We start from the raw sequence: 24,970 nt of genomic DNA on the forward strand, positions 1-24,970 counted from the left end.
CAATATCAATGCCAAATGGAAGTGACGCAGAGGTCACAGTAGCATAAAAACAATATTTTAATGCCCCTTGTAAAAGTTGTGGAGGTCGCAGTGGAATAAAAAGACAATATCAATGCCCCGTGGAAGAACCTTTGAGATCACAGTAGCTTAACAAGACAATATCAATGCCCCGTGGAAGAGTGTTGGAGGTTGCAGTGGACTCAAAAGAAAATATCAATGCCCCTTGGAAGAGTGTTGGAGGTCGCAGTGAAATAAAAAGACTATATCAATGCCCCGTGGAAGAGACATGGAGGTCACAATAGCTTAACAAGACGGTTTTAATGCCCCTTGGAAGAGTGGTGGAGTTCAAAGTGATTTAACAAGACAGTTTTAATGCCCCTTGGCAAAGACGTGGAGGTCACAGTATCTTAACAAGATGGTTTTAATGCCCCTTGGAAGAGTGTTGGAGGTTACAGTGGAATAAAAAGACAATATCAATGCCCTGTGGAAGAGACGTGGAGGTCACAGTAGCTTAACAAGATGGTTTTAATGCCCCTTGGAAGATTGGTGGATGTCGCAGTAGACTAAAAAGACAATATCAATGCCTCTTGGAAGAGTGGTGGAGGTCGCAGTGGACTCAAAAGACAATATCAATGCCCCTTAGAAGAGTGTTGGAGGTCGCAGTGAAATAAAAAGACTATATCAATGCCCCGTGGAAGAGACGTGGAGGTCACAGTTGCTTAACAAGACAGATTTAATGCCCCTTGGAAGAGTGGTGGAGGTTACAGTGGAAAAAAAAGACAGTATGAATGCCCCGTGGAAGAGACGTGGAGGTAACAGTAGCTTAACAAGATGGTTTTAATGCCCTTTGGAAAAGTGGTGGAGGTCGCAGTGGAATAAAAAGACAATATCAATGCCTCTTGGAAGAGTGGTGGAGGTCGCAGTGGAATAAAAATACAATATCAATGCCCCGTGGAAGAGACGTGGAGGTAACAGTTGCCTCACAAGACAGAGTTAATGCCCCTTGGAAGAGTGGTGTAGGTCGCAGTGGAAAAAAAAAGGCAATATCACTTCCCCTTGGAAGAGTGTTGGAGGTTTCAGTGGCATAAAAAGACAATATCAATTCCCCGTGGAAGAGACGTGGTGGTCACAGTAGCTTAACAAGACAGTTTTAATGCCCCTTGGAAGAGCTGTGGAGTTCAAAGAGGTTTAACTAGACGGTTTTAATGCCACTTGGAAGAGATGTCGACGTCACATTAGCTTAACAAGACGGTTATAATGCCCCTTGGAAAAGTGGTGAAGGTTATAGTGGAATAAAAAGACAATATTAGTGCCTAGTGGAAGAGACGTGGAGGTCACAGTAGCTTAGCAAGAAGGTTTTAATGCCCCTTGGAAGGGTGTTGGAGGTCGCAGTGGTATAAAACACAGAATCAATGCCCCGTGGAGGAGACATAGAGTTCACAGTAGCTTAAAGAGACGGTTTTAATGCCCCTTCGAAGAGCTGTGGAGTTCAGAGTGGTTTAACAAGACTGTTTTACTGCCCCTTAGAAGAGACGTGGAGGTCACAGTAGCCTAACAAGATGGTTTTAATGCCCCTGGAAGAGTGTTGGAAGTTACAGTGGAATAAAAAGACAATATGAATGCACCGTGAAAGATACGTGGAGATCACAGTAGCTTAACAAGACGGTTTTAGTGCCCCTTGGAAGAGTGGTGAATGTCGCAGGGGAATAAACAGACAACATCAATGCCCTTTGGAAGAGTGGCAGAGGTCGCAGTGGAATAAAAAGACAATATCATTGCCCATTGGAAGAGTGGGGTAGGTCGCAGTGGAATAAAAAGACAATATCAATGACCCGAGGAAGAGACGTGGAGGTCACAGTAGCTTAACAATATGATTTTAATGCCCCTTGAAAGAGTGGTGGAGGTCGCAGTGGTATAAAAAGACAATATCAATGCCCCATGGAACAGACGTGGAGGTCACAGTAGCATAACAAGACGGTTTTAATGCCACTTGGAAGAGCTGTGGAGTTCATAGAGGTTTAACAAACTGGTTTTAATGCCCCTTGGAAGAGACGTCGAGGTTACAGTAGGTTAACAAGACAGTTATAATGCCCCTTGTAAAAGTGGTGGAGGTTACAGTGGAATAAAAAGACAATATCATTGCCCCGTGAAAGCGACGTGGAGGTCACAGTAGCTTAACAAGACGGTTTTAATGTCCCTTGGAACAGTGATGGAGTTCGCAGTGGAATAAAAAGACAATATCACTTCCCCTTGGAAGAGTGTTGGAGGTCGGAGTGGAATAAAAAGACAATATCAATGCCCCGTGGAAGAGACGTGGAGGTCCCATTAGCTTAACAACATGGTTTTAATTCCCCTTGGATCAGTGGTGGAGGTCGCAGTGGAATAAAAAGACAATATCAATGCCCCGTGGAAGAGACGTGGGGGTCACAGTAGCTTAGCAAGATGGTTTTAATGCTACTTGGGAGTGTGGTGGAGGTCGCTGTGAAATAAAAATACAATATAAATGACCCGTGGAAGAGTCATGGAAGTCACAGTAGTTTAACAAGACGGTTTTAATGCCCCTTGGAAGAGCAATGGAGTTCAGAGTGGTTTAACAAGACGGTTTTAATGCCCCTTGGAAGAGACGTGGAGGTCACAGTAGCTTAACAAGATGGTTTTAATGCCCCTTGGAAGAGTGGTGGAGGTTTCAATGGAATAAAAAGACAATATCAATGCACCGTGGAAGAGACGTCGAGATCACAGTAGCTTAACAAGACGGTTTTAATGCCCCTTGGAAGAGTGGTGAAGTTCAGAGTGGTTTTGCCAGACGGTTTTTATGCCCCTTGGCAAAGACTTGGAGTTCACAGTAGCTTAACAAGATGGTTTTAATGCCCCTTGGAAGACTGTTGGAGGTTGCAGTGGAATAAAAAGACAATATAAATGCAGCGTGGAAGAGACGTGGAGGTCACAGTAGCTTAACAAGATGGTTTTAGTGCCCCTTGGAAGAGTGGTGGACGTCGCAGTTGACTCAAAAAACAATATCAATGCCCCTTGGAAGATTGGTGGATGTCGCAGTGTAATAAAAAGACAATGTCAATGCCCCGTGGAAGAGACGTGGAGGTTACAGTTGCTTAACAAGACAGATTTAATGCCCCATGGAAGAGTGGTGGAGGTCACACTGGAAAAAAAGACAAAATCAATGCCCCGTGGAAGAGACGAGGATGTCACAGTAGCTTAACAAGACGGTTTTAATGCCCCTTGGAAGAGACGTGGAGGTCACAGTAGCTTAGGAAGACGGTTTTAATGCCCCTTGTAAGAGTAGGGGAGGTTATGTTGGAATAAAAAGACAATATCAATGCCAAATGGAAAAGACTCAGAGGTCACAGTAGCATAACAGAATGTTTTAATGCCCCTTGTAAATGTGGTGGAGGTCGCAGTGGAATAAAAAGACATTTTCAATGCCCCTTGGAAGAGTGGTGGAGGTCGCAGTGGAGTAAAAAGACAATATCAATGCCCCGTGAACGAGACGTGGAGGTCAATGTAGCTTAACAAGATGGTTTTAATGCCCCTTGGAAAAGCTGTGGAGTTCAGAGTGGTTTAACAAGACGGTTTTAATGCCCCTTGGAAGAGTGTTGGTGGTTACAGTGGAATAATAAGACAATATCAATGCCCAGGGGAAGATACGTGGAGGCCACATTAGCTTAACCAGAAGTTTTTTTTACCCCTTGGAAGAGTGGTGGAGGTCTGCAGTGGAATAAAAAGACAATATCAATGCCCCGTGGAAGAGACGTGGGGGTCACAGTAGCTTAGCAAGACGGTTTTAATGCTCCTTGGGAGTGTGGTGGAGGTCGCTGTAAAATAAAAAGACAATATAAATGCCCCGTGGAAGAGACGTGGAGGTCACAGTAGTTTAACAAGACGGTTTTAATGCCCCTTGGAAGAGCAGTGGATTTCAGAGTGGTTTAACAAGACCGTTTTAATGCCCCTTGGAAGAGACGTGGAGGTCACAGTAGCTTAACAAGACGGTTTTAATGCCCCTTGGAAGAGTGGTGGAGGTTACAGTGGAATAAAAAGACAATATCAATGCACCGTGGAAGAGAAGTGGAGATCACAGTAGCTTAACAAGACTGTTTTAATGCCCCTTGGAAGAGTGGTGAAGTTCAGAGTGGTTTAACAAGACGGTTTTAATGTCCCTTGGCAAAGACGTGAAGTTCACAGTAGCTTAACAAGATGGTTTTAATGCCCCTTGGAAGAGTGGTGGATGTCGCAGTGGACTCAAAAGACAATATCAATGCCCCTTGGAAGATTGGTGGATGTCGCAGTGAAATAAAAAGACAATATCAATGCCCCGTGGAAGAGACGTGGAGGTCACAGATGCTTAACAACACAGATTTAATACCCCTTGTAAGAGTGGTGGAAGTTACAGTGGAAAAATAAGACAATATCATTGCTCCGTGGAAGAGACAAGGAGGTCACAGTAGCTTAATAAGACGGTTTTAACGCCCCTTGTAAGAGCAGTGGAGTTCAGAGTGCTTTAACAAGATGGTTTTAATGCCCCTTGGAAGAGTGGTGGAGGTCGCAGTGGAATAAAAAGACAATATCAATGCCCCGTGGAAGAGACGTGGATGTCATAGTAACTTAAGAAGACGGTTTTAATGCCCCTTGGCAGAGCTGTGGAGTACAGAGTGGTTTAACTAGACAGTTTTAATGCCCCTTGGAAAAGACGTGAAGTTCACAGCAGCTTATTAAGGCTGTTTTAATGCCCCTTGGAAGAGTAATGGAAGTTACAGTGGATTAAAAAGACAATATCAATGCCCCGTGGAAGAGACATGGAGGTCACAATAGTTTAACAAGACGGTTTTAATGCCCCTTGGAAGAGTGGTGGAGTTCAAAGTGATTTAACAAGACAGTTTTAATGCCCCTTGGCAAAGACGTGGAGGTCACAGTATCTTAACAAGATGGTTTTAATGCCCCTTGGAAGAGTGTTGGAGGTTACAGTGGAATAAAAAGACAATATCAATGCCCCGTGGAAGAGATGTGGAGGTCACAGTAGCTTAACAAGATGGTTTTAATGCCCCTTGGAAGATTGGTGGAGGTCACAGTGGACTAAAAAGACAATATCAATACCTCTTGGAAGAGTGGTGGAGGTCGCAGTGGACTTAAAAGACAATAACAATGCCCCTTGGAAGAGTGGTGGAGGTCGCAGTGAAATAAAAAGACTATATCAATGCCCCGTGGAAGAGACTTGGAGGTCACAGTTGCTTAGCAAGACAGATTTAATGCCCCTTGGAAGAGTGGTGGAGGTTACAGTGGAAAAAAAAGACAATATCAATGCCCCGTGGAAGAGACGTGGAGGTCACAGAAGCTTAACAAGATGGTTTTAATGCCTCTTGGAAGAGTGGTTGTATTCGCAGTGGACTAAAAAAACAATATCAATGCCTCTTGGAAGAGTGGTGGAGGTCTCAGTGGAATAAAAATACAATATCAATGCCCCGTGGAAGAGACGTGGAGGTAACAGTTGCCTAACAAGACAGAGTTAATGCCCCTTGGAAGAGTGGTGGATGTCGCAATGGAAAAAAAAAGACAATATCACTTCCCTTTGGAAGAATGTTGGAGGTTTCAGTGGAATAAAAAGACAATATCAATTCCCAGTGGAAGAGACGTGGAGGTCACAGTAGCTTAACAAAACAGTTTTAATGCCCCTTGGAAGAGCTGTGGAGTTCAGAGAGGTTTAACAAGACGGTTTTAATGCCCCTTGGAATAGACGTCGAGGTCACAGTAGCTTAACAAGACGGTTATAATGCCCCTTGGAAAAGTGGTGGAGGTTACAGTGGAATAAAAAGACAATATTAGTGCCCGGTGGAAGAGACGTGGAGGTCACAGTAGCTTAGCAAGAAGGTTTTAATGCCCCTTGGAAGAGTGTTGGAGGTCGCAGTGGTATAAAAACACAATATCAATGCCCCGTGGAGGAGACATAGAGGTCACAGTAGCTTAAAGAGACAGTTTTAATGCCCCTTCGAAGAGCTATGGAGTTCAGAGTGGTTTAACAAGATGGTTTTAATGCCCCTAAGAAGAGATGTGGAGGTCACAGTAGCCTAACAAGATGGTTTTAATGCCCCTGGAAGAGTGTTGGAAGGTATAGTGGAATAAAAAGACAATATCAATGCCCCGTGGAAGAGACGTGGAGGTCACAGTAGTTTAACAAGACGGTTTTAATGCCCTTTGGAAGAGCTGTAGAGTTCAGAGTGGATTAACAAGACGGTTTTAATGCCACTTGGAAGAGAAGTGGAGGTCACAGTAGCTTAACAATATGGTTTTAATGTCCCTTGGAAGAGTGGTGGAGGTCGCAGTGGAATAAAAAGACAATATCAATGCCCCGTGGAAGAGACGTGGAGGTCACAGTAGTTTAACAAGACGGTTTTAATGCCCTTTTTAAGAGCTGTGGAGTTCAGAGTGGATTAACAAGACAGTTTTAATGCCCCTTGGAAGAAACGTGGAGGTCACAGTAGCTTAGCAAGACGGTTTTCATGCCCCTTGGAAGAGTAGTGGAGATCGCAGTTTAATAAAAAGATAATATCAATGCCCCTTGGAAGAGTGGTGGAGGTCGCAGTGGCATAGAAAGACAATATCAGTGACCCCGTGGAAGAGTCATGGAGGTCACAGTAGCTTAATAAGACAGTTTTAATGCCTCTTGGAAGAGTGGTGTAGTTCAGAGTTGTTTAACAAGATAGTCTTAATGCCCCTTGGTAGAGAATTGGAGGTCACAGTAGCTTAAAAAGACTGTTTTAATGTCCCTTGGAAGAGCTGTGGAGTCCAGAGTGGTTTAACAAGACGGTTTTAATGCCCCTTGGAAGAGATATGAAGGTTACAGTGGCTTAACAAGACGGTTTTAATGCCCCTTGGAAGAGTGTTGGAGGTTACAGTGGAATAAAAAGACAATATCAATGCACCGTGGAAGAGACGTGGAGATCACAGTAGCTTAACAATATGGTTTTAATGCCCCTTGGAAGAGTGGTGAAGTTCAGAGTGGTTTAACAAGATGGTTTTAATGCCCCTTGGAAGAGTGTTGGAGGTTACAGTGGAATAAAAAGACAATATCAATGCCCCGTGGAAGAGACGTGGAGGTCACAGTAGTTAACAAGATGGTTTTAATGCCCCTTGGAAGATTGGTGGAGATCGCAGTGGACTAAAAAGACAATATCAATACCTCTTGGAAGAGTGGTGGAGGTCGCAGTGGACTTAAAAGACAATATCAATGCCCCTTGGAAGAGTGGTGGAGGTCTCAGTGAAATAAAAAGACTATATCAATGCCCCGTGGAAGAGACTTGGAGGTCACAGTTGCTTAGCAAGACAGATTTAATGCCCCTTGGAAGAGTGGTGGAGGTTACAGTGGAAAAAAAAGACAATATCAATGCCCCGTGGAAGAGACGTGGAGGTCACAGAAGCTTAACAAGATGGTTTTAATGCCTCTTGGAAGAGTGGTTGTATTCGCAGTGGACTAAAAAGACAATATCAATGCCTCTTGGAAGAGTGGTGGAGGTCGCAGTGGAATAAAAATACAATATCAATGCACCGTGGAAGAGACGTGGAGGTAACAGTTGCCTAACAAGACAGAGTTAATGCCCCTTGGAAGAGTGGTGGAGGTCGCAATGGAAAAAAAAGGCAATATCACTTCCCTTTGGAAGAATGTTGGAGGTTTCAGTGGAAGAAAAAGACAATATCAATTCCCAGTGGAAGAGACGTGGAGGTCACAGTAGCTTAACAAGACAGTTTTAATGCCCCTTGGAAGAGCTGTGGAGTTCAGAGAGGTTTAACAAGACGGTTTTAATGCCCCTTGGAATAGACGTGGAGGTCACAGTAGCTTAACAAGACGGTTATAATGCCCCTTGGAAAAGTGGTGGAGGTTACAGTGGAATAAAAAGACAATATTAGTGCCCCGTGGAAGAGACGTGGAGGTCACAGTAGCTTAGCAAGAATGTTTTAATGCCCCTTGGAAGAGTGTTGGAGGTCACAGTGGTATAAAAACACAATATCAATGCCCCGTGGAGGAGACGTAGAGGTCACAGTAGCTTAAAGAGACAGTTTTAATGCCCCTTCGAAGAGCTGTGGAGTTCAGAGTGGTTTAACAAGATGGTTTTAATGCCCCTAAGAAGAGACGTGGAGGTCACAGTAGCCTAACAAGATGGTTTTAATGCCCCTGGAAGAGTGTTGGAAGGTATAGTGGAATAAAAAGACAATATCAATGCCCCGTGGAAGAGACGTGGAGGTCACAGTAGTTTAACAAGACGGTTTTAATGCCCTTTTTAAGAGCTGTGGAGTTCAGAGTGGATTAACAAGACAGTTTTAATGCCCCTTGGAAGAAACGTGGAGGTCACAGTAGCTTAGCAAGATGGTTTTCATGCCCCTTGGAAGAGTAGTGGAGATCGCAGTTTAATAAAAAGATAATATCAATGCCCCTTGGAAGAGTGGTGGAGGTCGCAGTGGCATAGAAAGACAATATCAGTGACCCCGTGGAAGAGTCATGGAGGTCACAGTAGCTTAATAACACAGTTTTAATGCCCCTTGGAAGAGTGGTGTAGTTCAGAGTTATTTAACAAGATAGTCTTAATGCCCCTTGGTAGAGAATTGGAGGTCACAGTAGCTTAAAAAGACTGTTTTAATGTCCCTTGGAAGAGCTGTTGAGTCCAGAGTGGTTTAACAAGACGGTTTTAATGCCCCTTGGAAGAGATGTGAAGGTTACAGTGGCTTAACAAGACAGTTTTAATGCCCCTTGGAAGAGTGTTGGAGGCTACAGTGGAATAAAAAGACAATATCAATGCACCGTGGAAGAGACGTGGAGATCACAGTAGCTTAACAATATGGTTTTAATGCCCCTTGGAAGAGTGGTGAAGTTCAGAGTGGTTTAACAAGATGGTTTTAATGTCCCTTTGGAAAGACGTGGAGTTCACAGTAGCTTAACAAGATGGTTTTAATGTCCCTTGGAAGACTGTTGGAGGTTACAGTGGAATAAAAAGACAATATCAATGCAGCGTGGTAGAGACGTGGAGGTCACAGTAGCTTAACAAGATGGTTTTAGTGCCCCTTGCAAGAGTGGTCGACGTCGCAGTGGACTCAAAATACAATATCAATGCCCCTTGGAAGATTGGTGGATGTCGCAGTGAAATAAAAAGACAATATCAATGCCCCGTGGAAGAGACGTGGAGGTCACAGATGCTTAACAACACAGATTTAATACCCTTTGTAAGAGTGGTGGAAGTCAAAGTGGAAAAATAAGACAATATCATTGCCCAGTGGAAGAGACGAGGAGGTCACAGTAGCTTAATAAGACGGTTTTAAAGCCCATTGTAAGAGCAGTGGAGTTCAGAGTGCTTTAACAAGACGGTTTTAATGCCCCTTGGAAGAGTGGTGGAGGTCGCAGTGGAATAAAAAGACAATATTAATGCCCCGTGGAAGAGACGTGGATGTCATAGTAACTTAAGAAGACGGTTTTAATGCCCCTTGGCAGAGCTGTGGAGTACAGAGTGGTTTAACTAGACAGTTTTAATGCCCCTTGGAAAAGACGAGAAGGTCACAGCAGCTTATAAAGGCTGTTTTAATGCCCCTTGGAAGAGTGATGGAAGCTACAGTGGATTAAAAAGACAATATCAATGCCCCATGGAAGAGACATGGAGGTCACAATAGCTTAACAAGACGGTTTTAATGCCCCTTTGAAGAGTGGTGGAGTTCAAAGTGATTTAACAAGACAGTTTTAATGCCCCTTGGCAAAGACGTGGAGGTCACTGTATCTTAACAAGATGGTTTTAATGCCCCTTGGAAGAGTGTTGGAGGTTACAGTGGAATAAAAAGACAATATCAATGCCCCGTGGAAGAGACGTGGAGGTCACAGTAGCTTAACAAGATGGTTTTAATGCCCCTTGGAAGATTGGTGAGGTCGCAGTGGACTAAAAAGACAATATCAATACCTCTTGGAAGAGTAGTGGAGGTCGCAGTGGACTTAAAAGACAATATCAATGCCCCTTGGAAGAGTGGTGGAGGTCACAGTGAAATAAAAAGACTATATCAATGCCCCGTGGAAGAGACTTGGAGGTCACAGTTGCTTAACAAGACAGATTTAATGCCCCTTGGAAGAGTGGTGGAGGTTACAGTGGAAAAAAAAGACAATATCAATGCCCCGTGGAATAGACGTGGAAGTCACAGTAGCTTAACAAGATGGTTTTAATGCCCCTTGGAAGAGTGGTGGTATTCCCAGTGGACTAAAAAGACAATATCAATGCCTCTTGGAAGAGTGGTGGAGGTCGCAGTGGAATAAAAATACAATATCAATGCCCCGTGGAAGAGACGTGGAGGTAACAGTTGCCTAACAAGACAGAGTTAATGCCCCTTGGAAGAGTGGTGGACGTCGCAGTGGAAAAAAAAAGGCAATATCACTTCCCTTTGGAAGAATGTTGGAGGTTTCAGTGGAATAAAAAGACAATATCAATTCCCCGTGGAAGAGACGTACAGGTCACAGTAGCTTAGCAAGAAGGTTTTAATGCCCCTTGGAAGAGTGTTGGAGGTCGCAGTGGTATAAAAACACAATATCAATGCCCCGTGGAGGAGACGTAGAGGTCACAGTAGCTTAAAGAGACGGTTTTAATGCCCCTTCGAAGAGCTGTGGAGTTCAGAGTGGTTTAACAAGACGGTTTTAATGCCCCTTAGAAGAGACGTGGAGGTCACAGTTAGAGATGAGCGTTGTACGACTCGAACTGTTCGCCAATCTCAAATTCGAGCTGATTTGGGCGGTGTTCGAGCCGTTCGGCGAACACGAACGATTTGAAAAAAATTCGGCTGTTCGAGGTTATTTTCGATAACTGTTCGTGCACCAAAATCATAACTGGATTTTTTTTCAGTAATGATGAAAATGAATGTTAATACGCAGCTTGAGTGTACAGTGGGGCGGGGGGAGGGGCAGGGGATGGATTTCTGCAGGAATAATGAAGATCTCCATTTTTTTTTCTCTTTCCCGCATTTACAGTGGGGAGGTACAATCTGTCAGCCTATCAGCAGAGCACACACGGAGCGAACTGCTTTTTTTCACACAAGCAAGGGCATGTGTCATTGGCAGTGTATGTCACATGTCCTTGCCCTATAAGACCCAGTCATTTTCCCCGTCGCCACCATTTTCTCACTGCTGCAGCTACGTGTTAGACGTCACCGCTGTTGCTGTGTGCGCTATACCTTGTTAGTTTAAAGCCAATTTTCGCACAAAACTACAGATAGCTTGGGAGTAGGGAATAGGTGTGATTGCAGTCCTTTTAAGGACTAGGTTACAGAATTTCCTACGACTTTTATCAGGCAGGTCTGTGCTCTTAAATAGATAGGATGGGAGTAAAGACTAATTGTAATTGCAGTCCTTTTCAGGACTAAGTTACATCAGTTCCTATCAGTTTTTGCGAGGCAGGTCTGTGCCAGTGCTGTGCAAGTTTTTTTCACAGCATTTGGCTAAATCTAGCAAAGCTAATCCTTTTTGGCCTATTGCAGAGTGTGTTAGTCAGTGGAGTAGCCTATCTGTGTTGCAAGCTACACCACCTGTGTATAGAATACCAATTTTTTTACTGCACCTAGTGAAGTAAAACCTTTTGGGCATAGCATCATTCTATTAGTCCATCTATACTGACCTCCATAAGGTTGCAAATTGAATATAATTTTTTTCTGCATCTAGCTCTGAAAAAATATTTGGGCTTCTAGCAGTGTGTGGGACTTGTTCTATTAGTCCATCTATACTGACCTCCATAAGGTTGCAAATTAAAAATAATTTTCATCTGCATCTAGCTCTGAAAAAATATTTGGGCTTCTAGCAGTGTGTGGGACTTGGTCTATTAGTCCATCTATACTGACCTCCATCAGGTTGCAAAATAAAAATAATTTTTATCTGCATCTAGCTCTGAAAAAATATTTGGGCTTCTAGCAGTGTGTGGGACTTGTTCTATTAGTCCATCTATACTGATCTCCATCAGGTTGCAAATTGAATATAATTTTTTTCTGCATCTAGCTCTGAAAAAATATCTGGGCTTCTAGCAGTGTGTGGGACTTGTTCTATTAGTCCATCTATACTGACCTCCATCAGGTTGCAAATTGAATATATATTTTTTCTGCATCTAGCTCTGAAAAAATATTTGGGCTTCTAGCAGTGTGTGGGACTTGGTCTATTAGTCCATCTATACTGACCTCCATCAGGTTGCAAATTGAATATAATTTTTTTCTGCATCTAGCTCTGAAAAAATATTTGGGCTTTTAGCAGTGTGTGGGACTTGTTCTATTAGTCCATCTATACTGACCTCCATCAGGTTGCAAATTGAATATAATTTTTTCCTGCATCTAGCTCTGAAAAAATATTTGGACTTCTAGTAGTGTTTGGGACTTGTTCTATTAGTCCATCTATACTGACCTCCATCAGGTTGCAAATTGAATCTAACTTTTTTCTGCATCTAGCTCTGAAAAAATATTTGGGCTTCTAGCAGTGTGTGGGACTTGTTCTATTAGTCCATCTATACTGACCTCCATCAGGTTGCAAATTGAATATAATTTTTTTCTGCATCTAGCTCAGAAAAAATATTTGGGCTTCTATTAGTGTGTGGGACTCGGTCTATTAGTCCATCTATACTGACCTCCATCAGGTTGCAAATTGAATACAATTTTTTTCTGCATCTAGCTCTGACAAAATATTTGGGCTTTTAGCAGTGTGTGGGACTTGTTCTATTACTCCATCTATACTGACCTCCATCAGGTTGCAAATTGAATATAATTTTTTTCTGCATCTAGCTCTGAAAAAATATTTGGGCTTCTAGCACTGTGTGGGACTTGTTCTATTAGTCCATCTATACTGACCTCCATCAGGTTGCAAATTGAATATAATATTTTTCTGCATCTAGCACTGAAAAAATATTTGGGCTTTTAGCACTGTGTGGGACTTGTTCTATTAGTCCATCTATACTGACCTCCATCAAGATAGCAGTTCCAAGCTATATTTAATAAATGCATAACATCGGCAGGGAACCACCCCAAAGATTACGGGGCACACTCATTTTGCATAGGCGCGGCCACGGAAGCAGCAAGAGCAGGACTGTCAGAAACGGAAGTTCAGAGGATAGGGAGATGGCGATCCACGTGTTTGGCAAGATACATAAGACCGGACTTGTTATCCTAACGTGGTTTGTTTCTTTTACAGGTGACGCTAAGCCAACAGTGTGGGTGATAGGCCACTTGTATAGATATTGGGCAGAAAAAAGGGCGAAAGTCCGCCCAGGCGGGAGGAAATTAGAGTTTCATAACACATATTTCAACTGGAGAGGTATTAGAGGCCTGCTATGGCCACAGGTACTAATGGAGGTAATCAAGGTAGGGAGAGAGGCAAGATGTCCGGTCATCTTAGTTATACAGGCCGGGGGAAACAACCTAGGTCATCACAAAAGCGCATAACTAATGGCAATAATGAAACTAGACACTGAGCGCTTCAGAGAATTTTTCACAAAACTAGCTATAGTATGGTCAGAGATTGTGCCGGTAGCCTTATGGCAAGGTGCGCGAGACATCACGGCCATCGAAGGACAAGGCGGGTAATAAATATTCGGATGGCAAAATTTAGAAGAGACAGAGGCGGTGTAGTGGTACGACACCGACAACTGGAAGGAGATAAAGCAGGCCTCATACTGCCCGACGGTGTTCACTTAATGGATATTGGACTGGACATATTCCTGTCAGGACTCCAGGACGGAGTGGAACAAGTGTTAAGAGTGATGGATGGGGGTCAGAGTCCTGCATACGAGTACGCAGGATCCTCTGTGGCCTGCAAATAGAAAGGACATGTTGGAGGGTTACACTTGTTGGCCATCTTGCCGGTGTGGAGACCCAGGGCATGCTGTGACAAGCTGAATTATTTTAGAAATAAAATGCCTTTCTAATGGAATGAGTATAAAGAGTTAATAAAGCTGTGACCGATCCTCACCCATCCAGTTGTAAAAGTTACATTATTGTATTGTCAAGGAAAGGGGGGCGGTAGGGGGGCTGAGCGTCTGGGTTTGGTTGGGGGTCCCCACAGTCTGCCTAGGCTAGATGCATTTAAAAATTCTTATTAGATACACAGGCGGTGCAGCTTGCTTCGCAGCTGGGCTACTACGCCCAAAGTATTGCCTAGGCTAGATGCAGTTAAAAATTCTATGCTGACTAGCAGACACTGAAAATTTGGAGCAGACATCTGAGTAAACAGCTCTTCAGACTCAACCATCTGTGTTACCCCAAGCCATAGTGCATGTAGTTTCTTACAGTTAAAAGTGGGGGGAGTGACCCAACCCACCTGGAATTGACGATGCCAACGTCACGTAAGACACAGCAAGGGAACTCCAAAAAGAGTCTCCATTTTTTCCCAAAATTGTGGCACAGACACCACTTAACCCTAGAATGCATACCTGGGCCCTCGCAGGCCCGCCCTGTTAATTGTTTTCTATTTTCTGCAAGATTACTTTAGTTAGAATTTTGAAACTCTAGGTATTCTTCATGTATATAGTTGTTTGTCATTTGACAGGGACAACATTTGACAACATCTGACAGGGACTGACTTTCAGGACCGCTAACATCTGACAGGGACTGACTTTCAGGACAGCTAACATCTGACAGGGACTGGCTTTCAGGACCGCTAACATCTGACAGGGACTGACTTTCAGGACCGCTAACATCTGACAGGGACTGTCTTTCAGGACAGCTAACATCTGACAGGGACTGACTTTCAGGACAGCTAACATCTGACAGGGACTGACTTTCAGGACAGCTAACATCTGACAGGGACTGACTTTCAGGACCGCTAACACCTGACAGGGACTGACTTTCAGGACAGCTAACATCTGACAGGGACTGACTTTCAGGACAGCTAACACCTGACAGGGACTGACTTTCAGGACCGCTAACATCTGACAGGGACTGACTTTCAGGACAGCTAACAGCTGACAGGGACTGACTTTAAGGACCGCTAACATCTGACAGGGACTGACTTTCAGGACCGCTAACATCTGACAGGGACTGACTTTCAGGACAGCTAACATCTGACAGGGACTGACTTTCAGGACCACTAACATCTGACAGGGACTGACTTTCAGGACCGCTAACATCTGACAGGGACTGACTTTCGGGACAGCTAACATCTGACAGGGACTGACTTTCAGGACAGCTAACACCTGACAGGGACTGACTTTCAGGACCGCTAACATCTGACAGGGACTGGCTTTCAGGACAGCTAACATCTGACAGGGACTGACTTTCAGGACCGCTAACATCTGACAGGGACTGACTTTCAGGACAGCTAACATCTGACAGGGACTGACTTTCAGGACAGCTAACATCTGACAGGGACTGACTTTCAGGACAGAACATCTGACAGGGACTGACTTTCAGGACCGCTAACACCTGACAGGGACTGACTTTCAGTACCGCTAACATCTGACAGGGACTGACTTTCAGGACAGCTAACATCTGACAGGGACTGACTTTCAGGACCGCTAACATCTGACAGGGACTGACTTTCAGGACCACTAACATCTGACAGGGACTGACTTTCAGGACAGCTAACATCTGACAGGGACTGACTTTCAGGACAGCTAACATCTGACAGGTACTGACTTTCATGACCGCTAACACCTGACAGGGACTGACTTTCAGGACAGCTAACATCTGACAGGGACTGACTTTCAGGACAGCTAACACCTGACAGGGACTGACTTTCAGGACCGCTAACATCTGACAGGGACTGACTTTCAGGACAGCTAACAGCTGACAGGGACTGACTTTAAGGACCGCTAACATCTGACAGGGACTGACTTTCAGGACTGCTAACATCTGACAGGGACTGACTTTCAGGACCGCTAACATCTGACAGGGACTGACTTTCAGGACAGCTAACATCTGACAGGGACTGACTTTCAGGACCACTAACATCTGACAGGGACTGACTTTCAGGACCGCTAACATCTGACAGGGACTGACTTTCAGGACAGCTAACATCTGACAGGGACTGACTTTCAGGACAGCTAACACCTGACAGGGACTGACTTTCAGGACCGCTAACATCTGACAGGGACTGGCTTTCAGGACAGCTAACATCTGACAGGGACTGACTTTCAGGACCGCTAACATCTGACAGGGACTGACTTTCAGGACAGCTAACATCTGACAGGGACTGACTTTCAGGACAGCTAACATCTGACAGGGACTGACTTTCAGGACAGAACATCTGACAGGGACTGACTTTCAGGACCGCTAACACCTGACAGGGACTGACTTTCAGGACCGCTAACATCTGACAGGGACTGACTTTCAGGACCGCTAACACCTGACAGGGACTGACTTTCAGGACAGCTAACATCTGACAGGGACTGACTTTCAGGACAGCTAACACCTGACAGGGACTGACTTTCAGGACCGCTAACATCTGACAGGGACTGACTTTCAGGACAGCTAACAGCTGACAGGGACTGACTTTAAGGACCGCTAACATCTGACAGGGACTGACTTTCAGGACCGCTAACATCTGACAGGGACTGACTTTCAGGACCGCTAACATCTGACAGGGACTGACTTTCAGGACAGCTAACATCTGACAGGGACTGACTTTCAGGACCACTAACATCTGACAGGGACTGACTTTCAGGACCGCTAACATCTGACAGGGACTGACTTTCAGGACAGCTAACATCTGACAGGGACTGACTTTTAGGACAGCTAACACCTGACAGGGACTGACTTTCAGGACCGCTAACATCTGACAGGGACTGGCTTTCAGGACAGCTAACATCTGACAGGGACTGACTTTCAGGACCGCTAACATCTGACAGGGACTGACTTTCAGGACAGCTAACATCTGACAGGGACTGACTTTCAGGACAGCTAACATCTGACAGGGACTGACTTTCAGGACAGCTAACATCTGACAGGGACTGACTTTCAAGACAGAACATCTGACAGGGACTGACTTTCAGGACCGCTAACACCTGACAGGGACTGACTTTCAGGACCGCTAACATCTGACAGGGACTGACTTTCAGGACAGCTAACATCTGACAGGGACTGACTTTCAGGACCGCTAACATCTGACAGGGACTGACTTTCAGGACCACTAACATCTGACAGGGACTGACTTTCAGGACAGCTAACATCTGACAGGGACTGACTTTCAGGACAGCTAACATCTGACAGGGACTGACTTTCAGGACAGCTAACACCTGACAGGGACTGACTTTCAGGACCGCTAACATCTGACAGGGACTGGCTTTCAGGACAGCTAACATCTGACAGGGACTGACTTTCAGGACCGCTAACATCTGACAGGGACTGACTTTCAGGACAGCTAACATCTGACAGGGACTGACTTTCAGGACAGCTAACATCTGACAGGGACTGACTTTCAGGACAGCTAACATCTGACTGGGACTGACTTTCAGGACAGAACATCTGACAGGGACTGACTTTCAGGACCGCTAACACCTGACAGGGACTGACTTTCAGGACCGCTAACATCTGACAGGGACTGACTTTCAGGACAGCTAACATCTGACAGGGACTGACTTTCAGGACCGCTAACATCTGACAGGGACTGACTTTCAGGACCACTAACATCTGACAGGGACTGACTTTCAGGACAGCTAACATCTGACAGGGACTGACTTTCAGGACAGCTAACATCTGACAGGGACTGACTTTCAGGACCGCTAACACCTGACAGGGACTGACTTTCAGGACAGCTAACATCTGACAGGGACTGACTTTCAGGACAGCTAACACCTGACAGGGACTGACTTTCAGGACCGCTAACATCTGACAGGGACTGACTTTCAGGACAGCTAACAGCTGACAGGGACTGACTTTAAGGACCGCTAACATCTGACAGGGACTGACTTTCAGGACTGCTAACATCTGACAGGGACTGACTTTCAGGACAGCTAACATCTGACAGGGACTGACTTTCAGGACCACTAACATCTGACAGGGACTGACTTTCAGGACAGCTAACATCTGACAGGGACTGACTTTCAGGACAGCTAACACCTGACAGGGACTGACTTTCAGGACCGCTAACACCTGACAGGGACTGACTTTCAGGACCGCTAACATCTGACAGGGACTGACTTTCAGGACAGCTAACATCTGACAGGGACTGACTTTCAGGACCGCTAACATCTGACAGGGACTGACTTTCAGGACCACTAACATCTGACAGGGACTGACTTTCAGGACAGCTAACATCTGACAGGGACTGACTTTCAGGACAGCTAACATCTGACAGGGACTGACTTTCAGGACCGCTAACATCTGACAGGGACTGACTTTCAGGACAGCTAACATCTGACAGGGACTGACTTTCAGGACAGCTAACATCTGACAGGGACTGACTTTCAGGACAGCTAACATCTGACAGGGACTGACTTTCAGGACAGCTAACATCTGACAGGGACTGACTTTCAGGACAGCTAACATCTGACAGGGACTGACTTTCAGGACAGCTAATATCTGACAGGGACTGACTTTCAGGACAGGACTATTTCACCAACCTTACAATTTATTTTCCTTCTCTATATTTTAGGTTTACTAATAGATTTTGAAGAAATCTGTCGGGTTTTTTTGCAAGTAGCATAATGTGAGCACTTTGAAGCATATGACTTTTCTCGTTAGTAAACATTTATTTCCAGCTGATTATGTGTATTCTCATTTATTACATTCCTATTAAGGGAACTGATCACTTTTACAGCATTGACATTTTAAAAAAAGGAAAATCGAGCCAATTTCCTAGCCTGTGCCGGACAGGGGCAATGCCCCTAAACTCGTTATGACACGTATTGCCCCTGACGGAGGGTTAAAGGGCAATGTGCACCTATGTAGCTCCAAACACAAAATCCCGCAGTTACTGAGACGTGTGACGTAACGTGACGGGGCCACGCAATCTGTGACGTCCGCAAAAGGGAACCGCCCCTAAACACAAACCAACCAATGACAGAACAGAACTCACGCCCCTTTGTTACGGCGCACGCACGGCTCTGTGACGTACTCAGTGGGAAGGAAGAGGAACCGGTGGCGCTTGGTGATCAGAGATGGTGGCCGTGATGATCCCGCAGGCCTGCTCGCAGTGTGACGCTGGGGAGAGAAGCTGAGCCCGGCGACTGCGATGGTCTTCACGGTGAGCAGACGGAACATCGTGCCCGCTTTATCGTGCGTGTCACTGCCTGGAAAGAGAGCAGAGCCTGACTGGCCGTGCACTGGCTCAGTCATGGCAGGCTGCTCACTGCGAGGTCTGCTCTCCAGGCGGCAAAGACCACAGTGAAAGCTGTCACCTCTCCCCAGCCACGGGGGTCCCGGACTCTGCATTCTATATCCCCCCTGTAGGGGGAGTGCCAGACATCACCGCTATGAGTGCAGGGCTGGCATCACCCGCTGCTGACTGTCCTGTACATGGGGCCATTGCCCTGACTGACAGCACCGCGTCCTCGACTGACTGACGGCACCGCGTCCTCGACTGACTGACGGCACCGCGTCCTCGACTGACTGACGGCACCGCGTCCTCTACTGACTGACTGACTGACGGCACCGCGTCCTCGACTGACTGACTGACGGCACCGCGTCCTCGACTGACTGACGGCACCGCGTCCTCGACTGACTGACTGACTGACGGCACCGCGTCCTCGACTGACTGACTGACTGACGGCACCGCGTCCTCGACTGACTGACTGACTGACGGCACCGCGTCCTCGACTGACTGACTGACGGCACCGCGTCCTCGACTGACTGACTGACGGCACCGCGTCCTCGACTGACTGACTGACGGCACCGCGTCCTCGACTGACTGACTGACGGCACCGCGTCCTCGACTGACTGACTGACGGCACCGCGTCCTCGACTGACTGACTGACGGCACCGCGTCCTCGACTGACTGACTGACAGCACCGCGTCCTCGACTGACTGACGGCACCGCGTCCTCGACTGACTGACGGCACCGCGTCCTCGACTGACTGACGGCACCGCGTCCTCGACTGACTGACGGCACCGCGTCCTCGACTGACTGACGGCACCGCGTCCTCTACTGACTGACGGCACCGCGTCCTCTACTGACTGACGGCACCGCGTCCTCTACTGACTGACGGCACCGCGTCCTCTACTGACTGACGGCACCGCGTCCTCTACTGACTGACGGCACCGCGTCCTCTACTGACTGACGGCACCGCGTCCTCTACTGACTGACTGACGGCACCGCGTCCTCTGACTGACGGCACCGCGTCCTCTACTGACTGACGGCACCGCGTCCCCTACTGACTGACTGACGGCACCGCGTCCTCTACTGACTGACGGCACCGCGTCCTCTACTGACTGACTGACGGCACCGCGTCCTCTACTGACTGACTGACGGCACCGCGTCCTCGACTGACTGACGGCACCGCGTCCTCGACTGACTGACGGCACCGCGTCCTCGACTGACTGACGGCACCGCGTCCTCGACGCCTTGGACTGACTGACTGACCTGTAAGCGGGGCCGTTGCCTTGCCTTGCCTTGCCCTGACTGACCGCACCGCGTACTCCGCTGACTGACCTGTGAGCGGGGCCGTTGCCTTGCCTTGCCTTGCCCTGACTGACCGCACCGCGTACTCCGCTGACTGACCTGTAAGCGGGGCCGTTGCCTTGCCCTGACAGACACAATCACGTACTCCGCTGACAGCCCCGTTACTCATCATTGTGGCATGTAGTGATGGCTGTAGTAGGCTCCTGCCTGGACATTACTGCCATCATTTATTTGACTGTGATTGACAGCGATTATTTCACTGCCTGACTGACCTTAGTCGGTGCGGATCCATGAGGTTTTGCACATACTGCGGACACTAGCCAGACCTACCTGTGGGGCGATTGAGTTCATAAGTTTGCAGTAACATATGAGGTATTACTGATAAACCCGTTCACAGTGGCCCCCGAGGTGGGTATGGGTTTTTGTCACATGTGGCAGCACATCGTGGGACTTTACCCTTAGGAACAGACTTGCATGTACCGAATTATAAAACTCGGCATCTTCTCTGAAGAATTACTGTAGTTGTTTTTCTTTATAAATTCACCAACACCTGATTATTTCATTGTCTGCGCTACATGTAAATAATTCCATTCTTTAAGGAAGAATTTGGAGCAGATCGGTTTCAAAATCCTCCAGAAATAAACCTTGTAAACCTAGCCATTCATTCTGTGCATCATGTAATCAGCTAGAACTAGTACCACGTCTGCCTTCTGTAATAACTTATCATCTCATACACTATTCTCATCAGTGACCAAATAGATTATCAGTTTACAGTCAGGAGTCTGAATGGTCATCATCTTTATTGTAGCTGGCTAACTGGAGCTGTGTAGCCATCATCATTACTATGATAGGAGTTTGTTTCTACCTTTTGGAAAAGGTTACATTAGACTCATTATGCAGCATGGTCTGGTGACTGAAATGGTGACCTCCATTAGATAACATGGTACTTCTCAGCCATAGTCATAAGATCACATAATTTAACTGAGGAGAAAATAGCCTTCATTTTATAGATTTTTAAGTATTCTGGGACCCTTGCCATTGGAATGGTCATGTCTGTGGAGCTGAAAGAAATGGCCAGAGTGCTGTACTCTAGTCTGTGAATGGAGAAGCAATGGGCATGCTCTTCCTTCTAACTCCTCCTCCCTGACATTGTGTAGTGAGAAGGAATGGTGGATTCCCCATCATCTCTAGATTGTTGGTAGTAGCTGTGCTGTGAGTGACTCCAAAAGCTGTAATCCGTACAGGTGGCTGAATATCTATGTCATACGTGTCAAACTCTGTCCTGTGGGCGAAATCTGGCCCTCGGGGTGATTTTATTTGGCCCGCGACACCAGAACCACCACCCCTATGTGGGGGCATTATTCTGTATGGAGGACTATGTGGGCCCCATTATACTGTATGGAGGACTATGTGGGGCCCATATTGTATACTGGTTGGCCTGCGATATTGTCCACATTTTTCATTTTGGCCCTCTGTGTGTTTGACGTCCCTGATCTATGTTGTAATGTACAGGATCTCCATAAATAGATGAAACATCACATTACTGATGGGAGACACGGTACAGTAATCTGAGTTCAGCTGCTGCACCTGGCAGAAGAATGTGGCTTGTGCCCCCCGCAGCGGTGCAGGGAGTTTCAGATTTGCATTTTCTTTCTCCCTTTTAAAAGAAATGTTGTACCTAGTAATGGAAAGTAAGACCGCCGGATTCAGAGACGACAGAGATTTAGGAAAACTGGTGCAATGGAATAATTGCTATAGCAACTAGTTTGCTTCCTTAATTATCATATGGGCTTCTGAGAAATTGAGAGAAAACAAGAACAAGAAAAATACCCAAATAACTGAAAGTAGATGTATAAATCGCACAGTGCAAAAATAATGATAAATAATAAAGGGTATTTAGTTAACATAATTTTGATCAAAATAATGTGAAAGCCATCCCGCCACTTCACGGCGACCCTTATGGGACAGTCCTAACTCTAATATTAAAAACCTTACCATTTGTCATTTCTGAGAAATTGAGTCTGATTGCTAAGATCAAGTGCGCAGGTTTTCAGAATTCGCCCTTTATGCCTATTCGGCAAAGATTTTTGTAAAATCAAAATTGTATCCAGTTATAATCATGGCTAAAGATCAACGAAGCCTTGAATAGGTGGCATATGTAAAGACTTTTCCTTAAGTTTGTAACACTGTATATTTTGCATGTACTGCAAATACACCAAGCGTATGGACAAAATAAATCCATAGGTTGTTACCAAGTTTGTTGTCTTGGCCTCAGGGCTGTGGAGTCGCAGTTGGTCTAAAATGGACCTATTCCTAAAATATATAATAAATTGGGTACAGTAGTACAATGCAGGATGTGCTGTAAATGTTTTCAGAAGAATTTGGGAAAGTTATGAAATGTCCTATAAATGTCTGTTCTGTTCCTGATGTAAGGGTCTCTGCTTAGGTGAGATGAATCTGTGCTGCACTTTATGTACACGCTCAGTAGTGAGGCCGTGCTGTGGAGACGGACATCAAGGGGGCGAAGGTTTGGCTTACTGACTCCACAGCCCTGCTTGGCATACGTTCAGTGGGTATATGGTGACTATACCTTTCAGTGCAAAGTGGCCCATTATGGGAAATAATCTAGCATGTTTTTATTGGCCACGTAAGCACCTGTATTGTATATATACTGGTGTAATATTACTGTGTTTTCATTTACTTTGTTTAATTTCAAATTCTTGTTTTTCTTCTGAAAGAACAATAAGATGCCGAATCTTGAGGCCCAAGTAACTAGCAGCTTGCTGCAATTTCCGGAGACCACAATAGAAGCTCTTCAGGAGGATGAAATTAACCTGGAATCTGTCTTGCGTGCAAAGTTTACCACAGGTAAGAAATATGTAACATCTAATAGAACGATGGTCTGTTTGCTCATTATTTTACCAAATGAATGGTAAAGGTTTTTTTTTCCAGTCTTCTTTAATCTTTTCTGATAAGTGATGATTGTTAGATTGGGGTAAAAGTAGGACTAAAGTGGAGTTCATACAAGCGTATCTTGTGGTCCGTATACGGGCTGCATCGCCTGACCTCGTGGCCGGCTTCCCAACCTTAGCTTACAGCCTCGGGTCTGAAGCGGTACGTTTTGGACCTTGTGCTTCATATACGGACTGTGAAATACAGTTGTGCGAGCCCTGCCTTACACCGATCTAACAATTATCCCCTATGCAGCTAACTCTCTGTTGTGGGGGCATATGCCTAGTGTTTCTTGTAAAAACTGATATCTTTAATCTGTTTTTACAAATATGAAGTTATAGGCTCAGAAAAGGTTGGCAATGCATGTGTGTAATTTATTTCTCTTTTCTGTAAAGGGAGAGCTGGGCTTGCTTGGCTCGCATGTGGACCCCAGCTTGAAGTTACCAATTCAGTAACGGGTGAAAGACTTTCTGCATACTGTTTTAGCACAGTGAGTGAAAGACCTCCCACTGTTGTCGCTGTCAAAGAGTTTTCATGGCAGAAGAAGACAGGACTTCTTGTGGGTCTGCTTGAAGCAGAAGGCAGTGTTCTTTGCTTGTATGATGTCGGCATTTCAAAAGTTGTTAAAGCAGTGGCGCTCCCTGGCTCGGTAAGCACTTCTAAACTTGATTGATTTGCCCGATCCTATTTGGGAAATATTATTATTGTTATCATTTATATATTTTCTTGTGCTTTCAGGTAACGGCTGTTGAACCCTTAGTGAATGATGGCGGAGCCAATGCAAGTACTCAGCATTTACACCAGAGTCTAAGATGGTTCTTTGGCGTAGCAGCTGTGGTTACAGATGTTGGGCATGTTCTTCTTATTGATCTATGCTTAGATGATATCTCTTGCAATCAAGATGAGTTGGAAGCATCAGGTATTTTTCTTAATAAATCAGGATTTTTAAAATGTATTTTAACAAAACTAAATCAAGTTGTGTTAAAGGGGTGACCACATTTTAGTAATTGATGGCATATTACTAGGATTTGTCAGCACACAATAAACACAAGGGGTCTGACCTCTAGAGCACCCAACAATCCTAGGAATAACATTTCCCTTCTGAACATTGGTGTGAGGCCACCTGCTGCGGCACTTCTTCATTCATGTGGATGGGGCTCTTTGCCTTTCCCAGCACAGTTCAGATATCACGACCACCATTGTGCAGAAAAAAAATTAAGAGCCCCAACTGCGCCCCCCCCCCCCCCCCAAATTGGTTTGGGGCCCCAGAGATCAAGTGATGGCATATCACATATCAGCATTATGCTATTTACTTGATTTGGAATTCCCTTTATGATTTCACAAAACAACATAATGCCATTAACCTCTTTAGTGCCTTTGCGATATACTGTCTGTATTCATTCCTCTTGGTTTTTAAGATGTCTGCTTGCTGTCCTTTATTAGTAATATTCATTGTTTGCTTCTGGTGGA

At 45.5% G+C, this 24,970-nt stretch overlaps 1 protein-coding gene across 1 annotated transcript in view; it reads left to right on the forward strand.

The window, feature by feature from the left end:
* Positions 1-19,020: 19,020 nt before the first annotated feature.
* Positions 19,021-24,970, forward strand: part of LOC141273801 (protein ELYS-like) — a 104,199-nt gene continuing 98,249 nt past the window's right edge. Inside the window, exons 1-4 of the mRNA XM_073686167.1 lie at positions 19,021-19,174; positions 23,287-23,416; positions 23,896-24,149; positions 24,239-24,419. Coding sequence (XP_073542268.1) covers positions 19,163-19,174; positions 23,287-23,416; positions 23,896-24,149; positions 24,239-24,419 — 577 coding nt within the window. The 5' untranslated portion in view covers positions 19,021-19,162. The remainder of the gene's footprint in view (positions 19,175-23,286; positions 23,417-23,895; positions 24,150-24,238; positions 24,420-24,970) is intronic.

Source organism: Phyllobates terribilis, unplaced genomic scaffold (assembly GCF_046119375.1).
Source record: "Phyllobates terribilis strain yellow unplaced genomic scaffold, ASM4611937v1 Scaffold_5__5_contigs__length_657084704, whole genome shotgun sequence".
NCBI lineage: Eukaryota > Metazoa > Chordata > Amphibia > Anura > Dendrobatidae > Phyllobates > Phyllobates terribilis.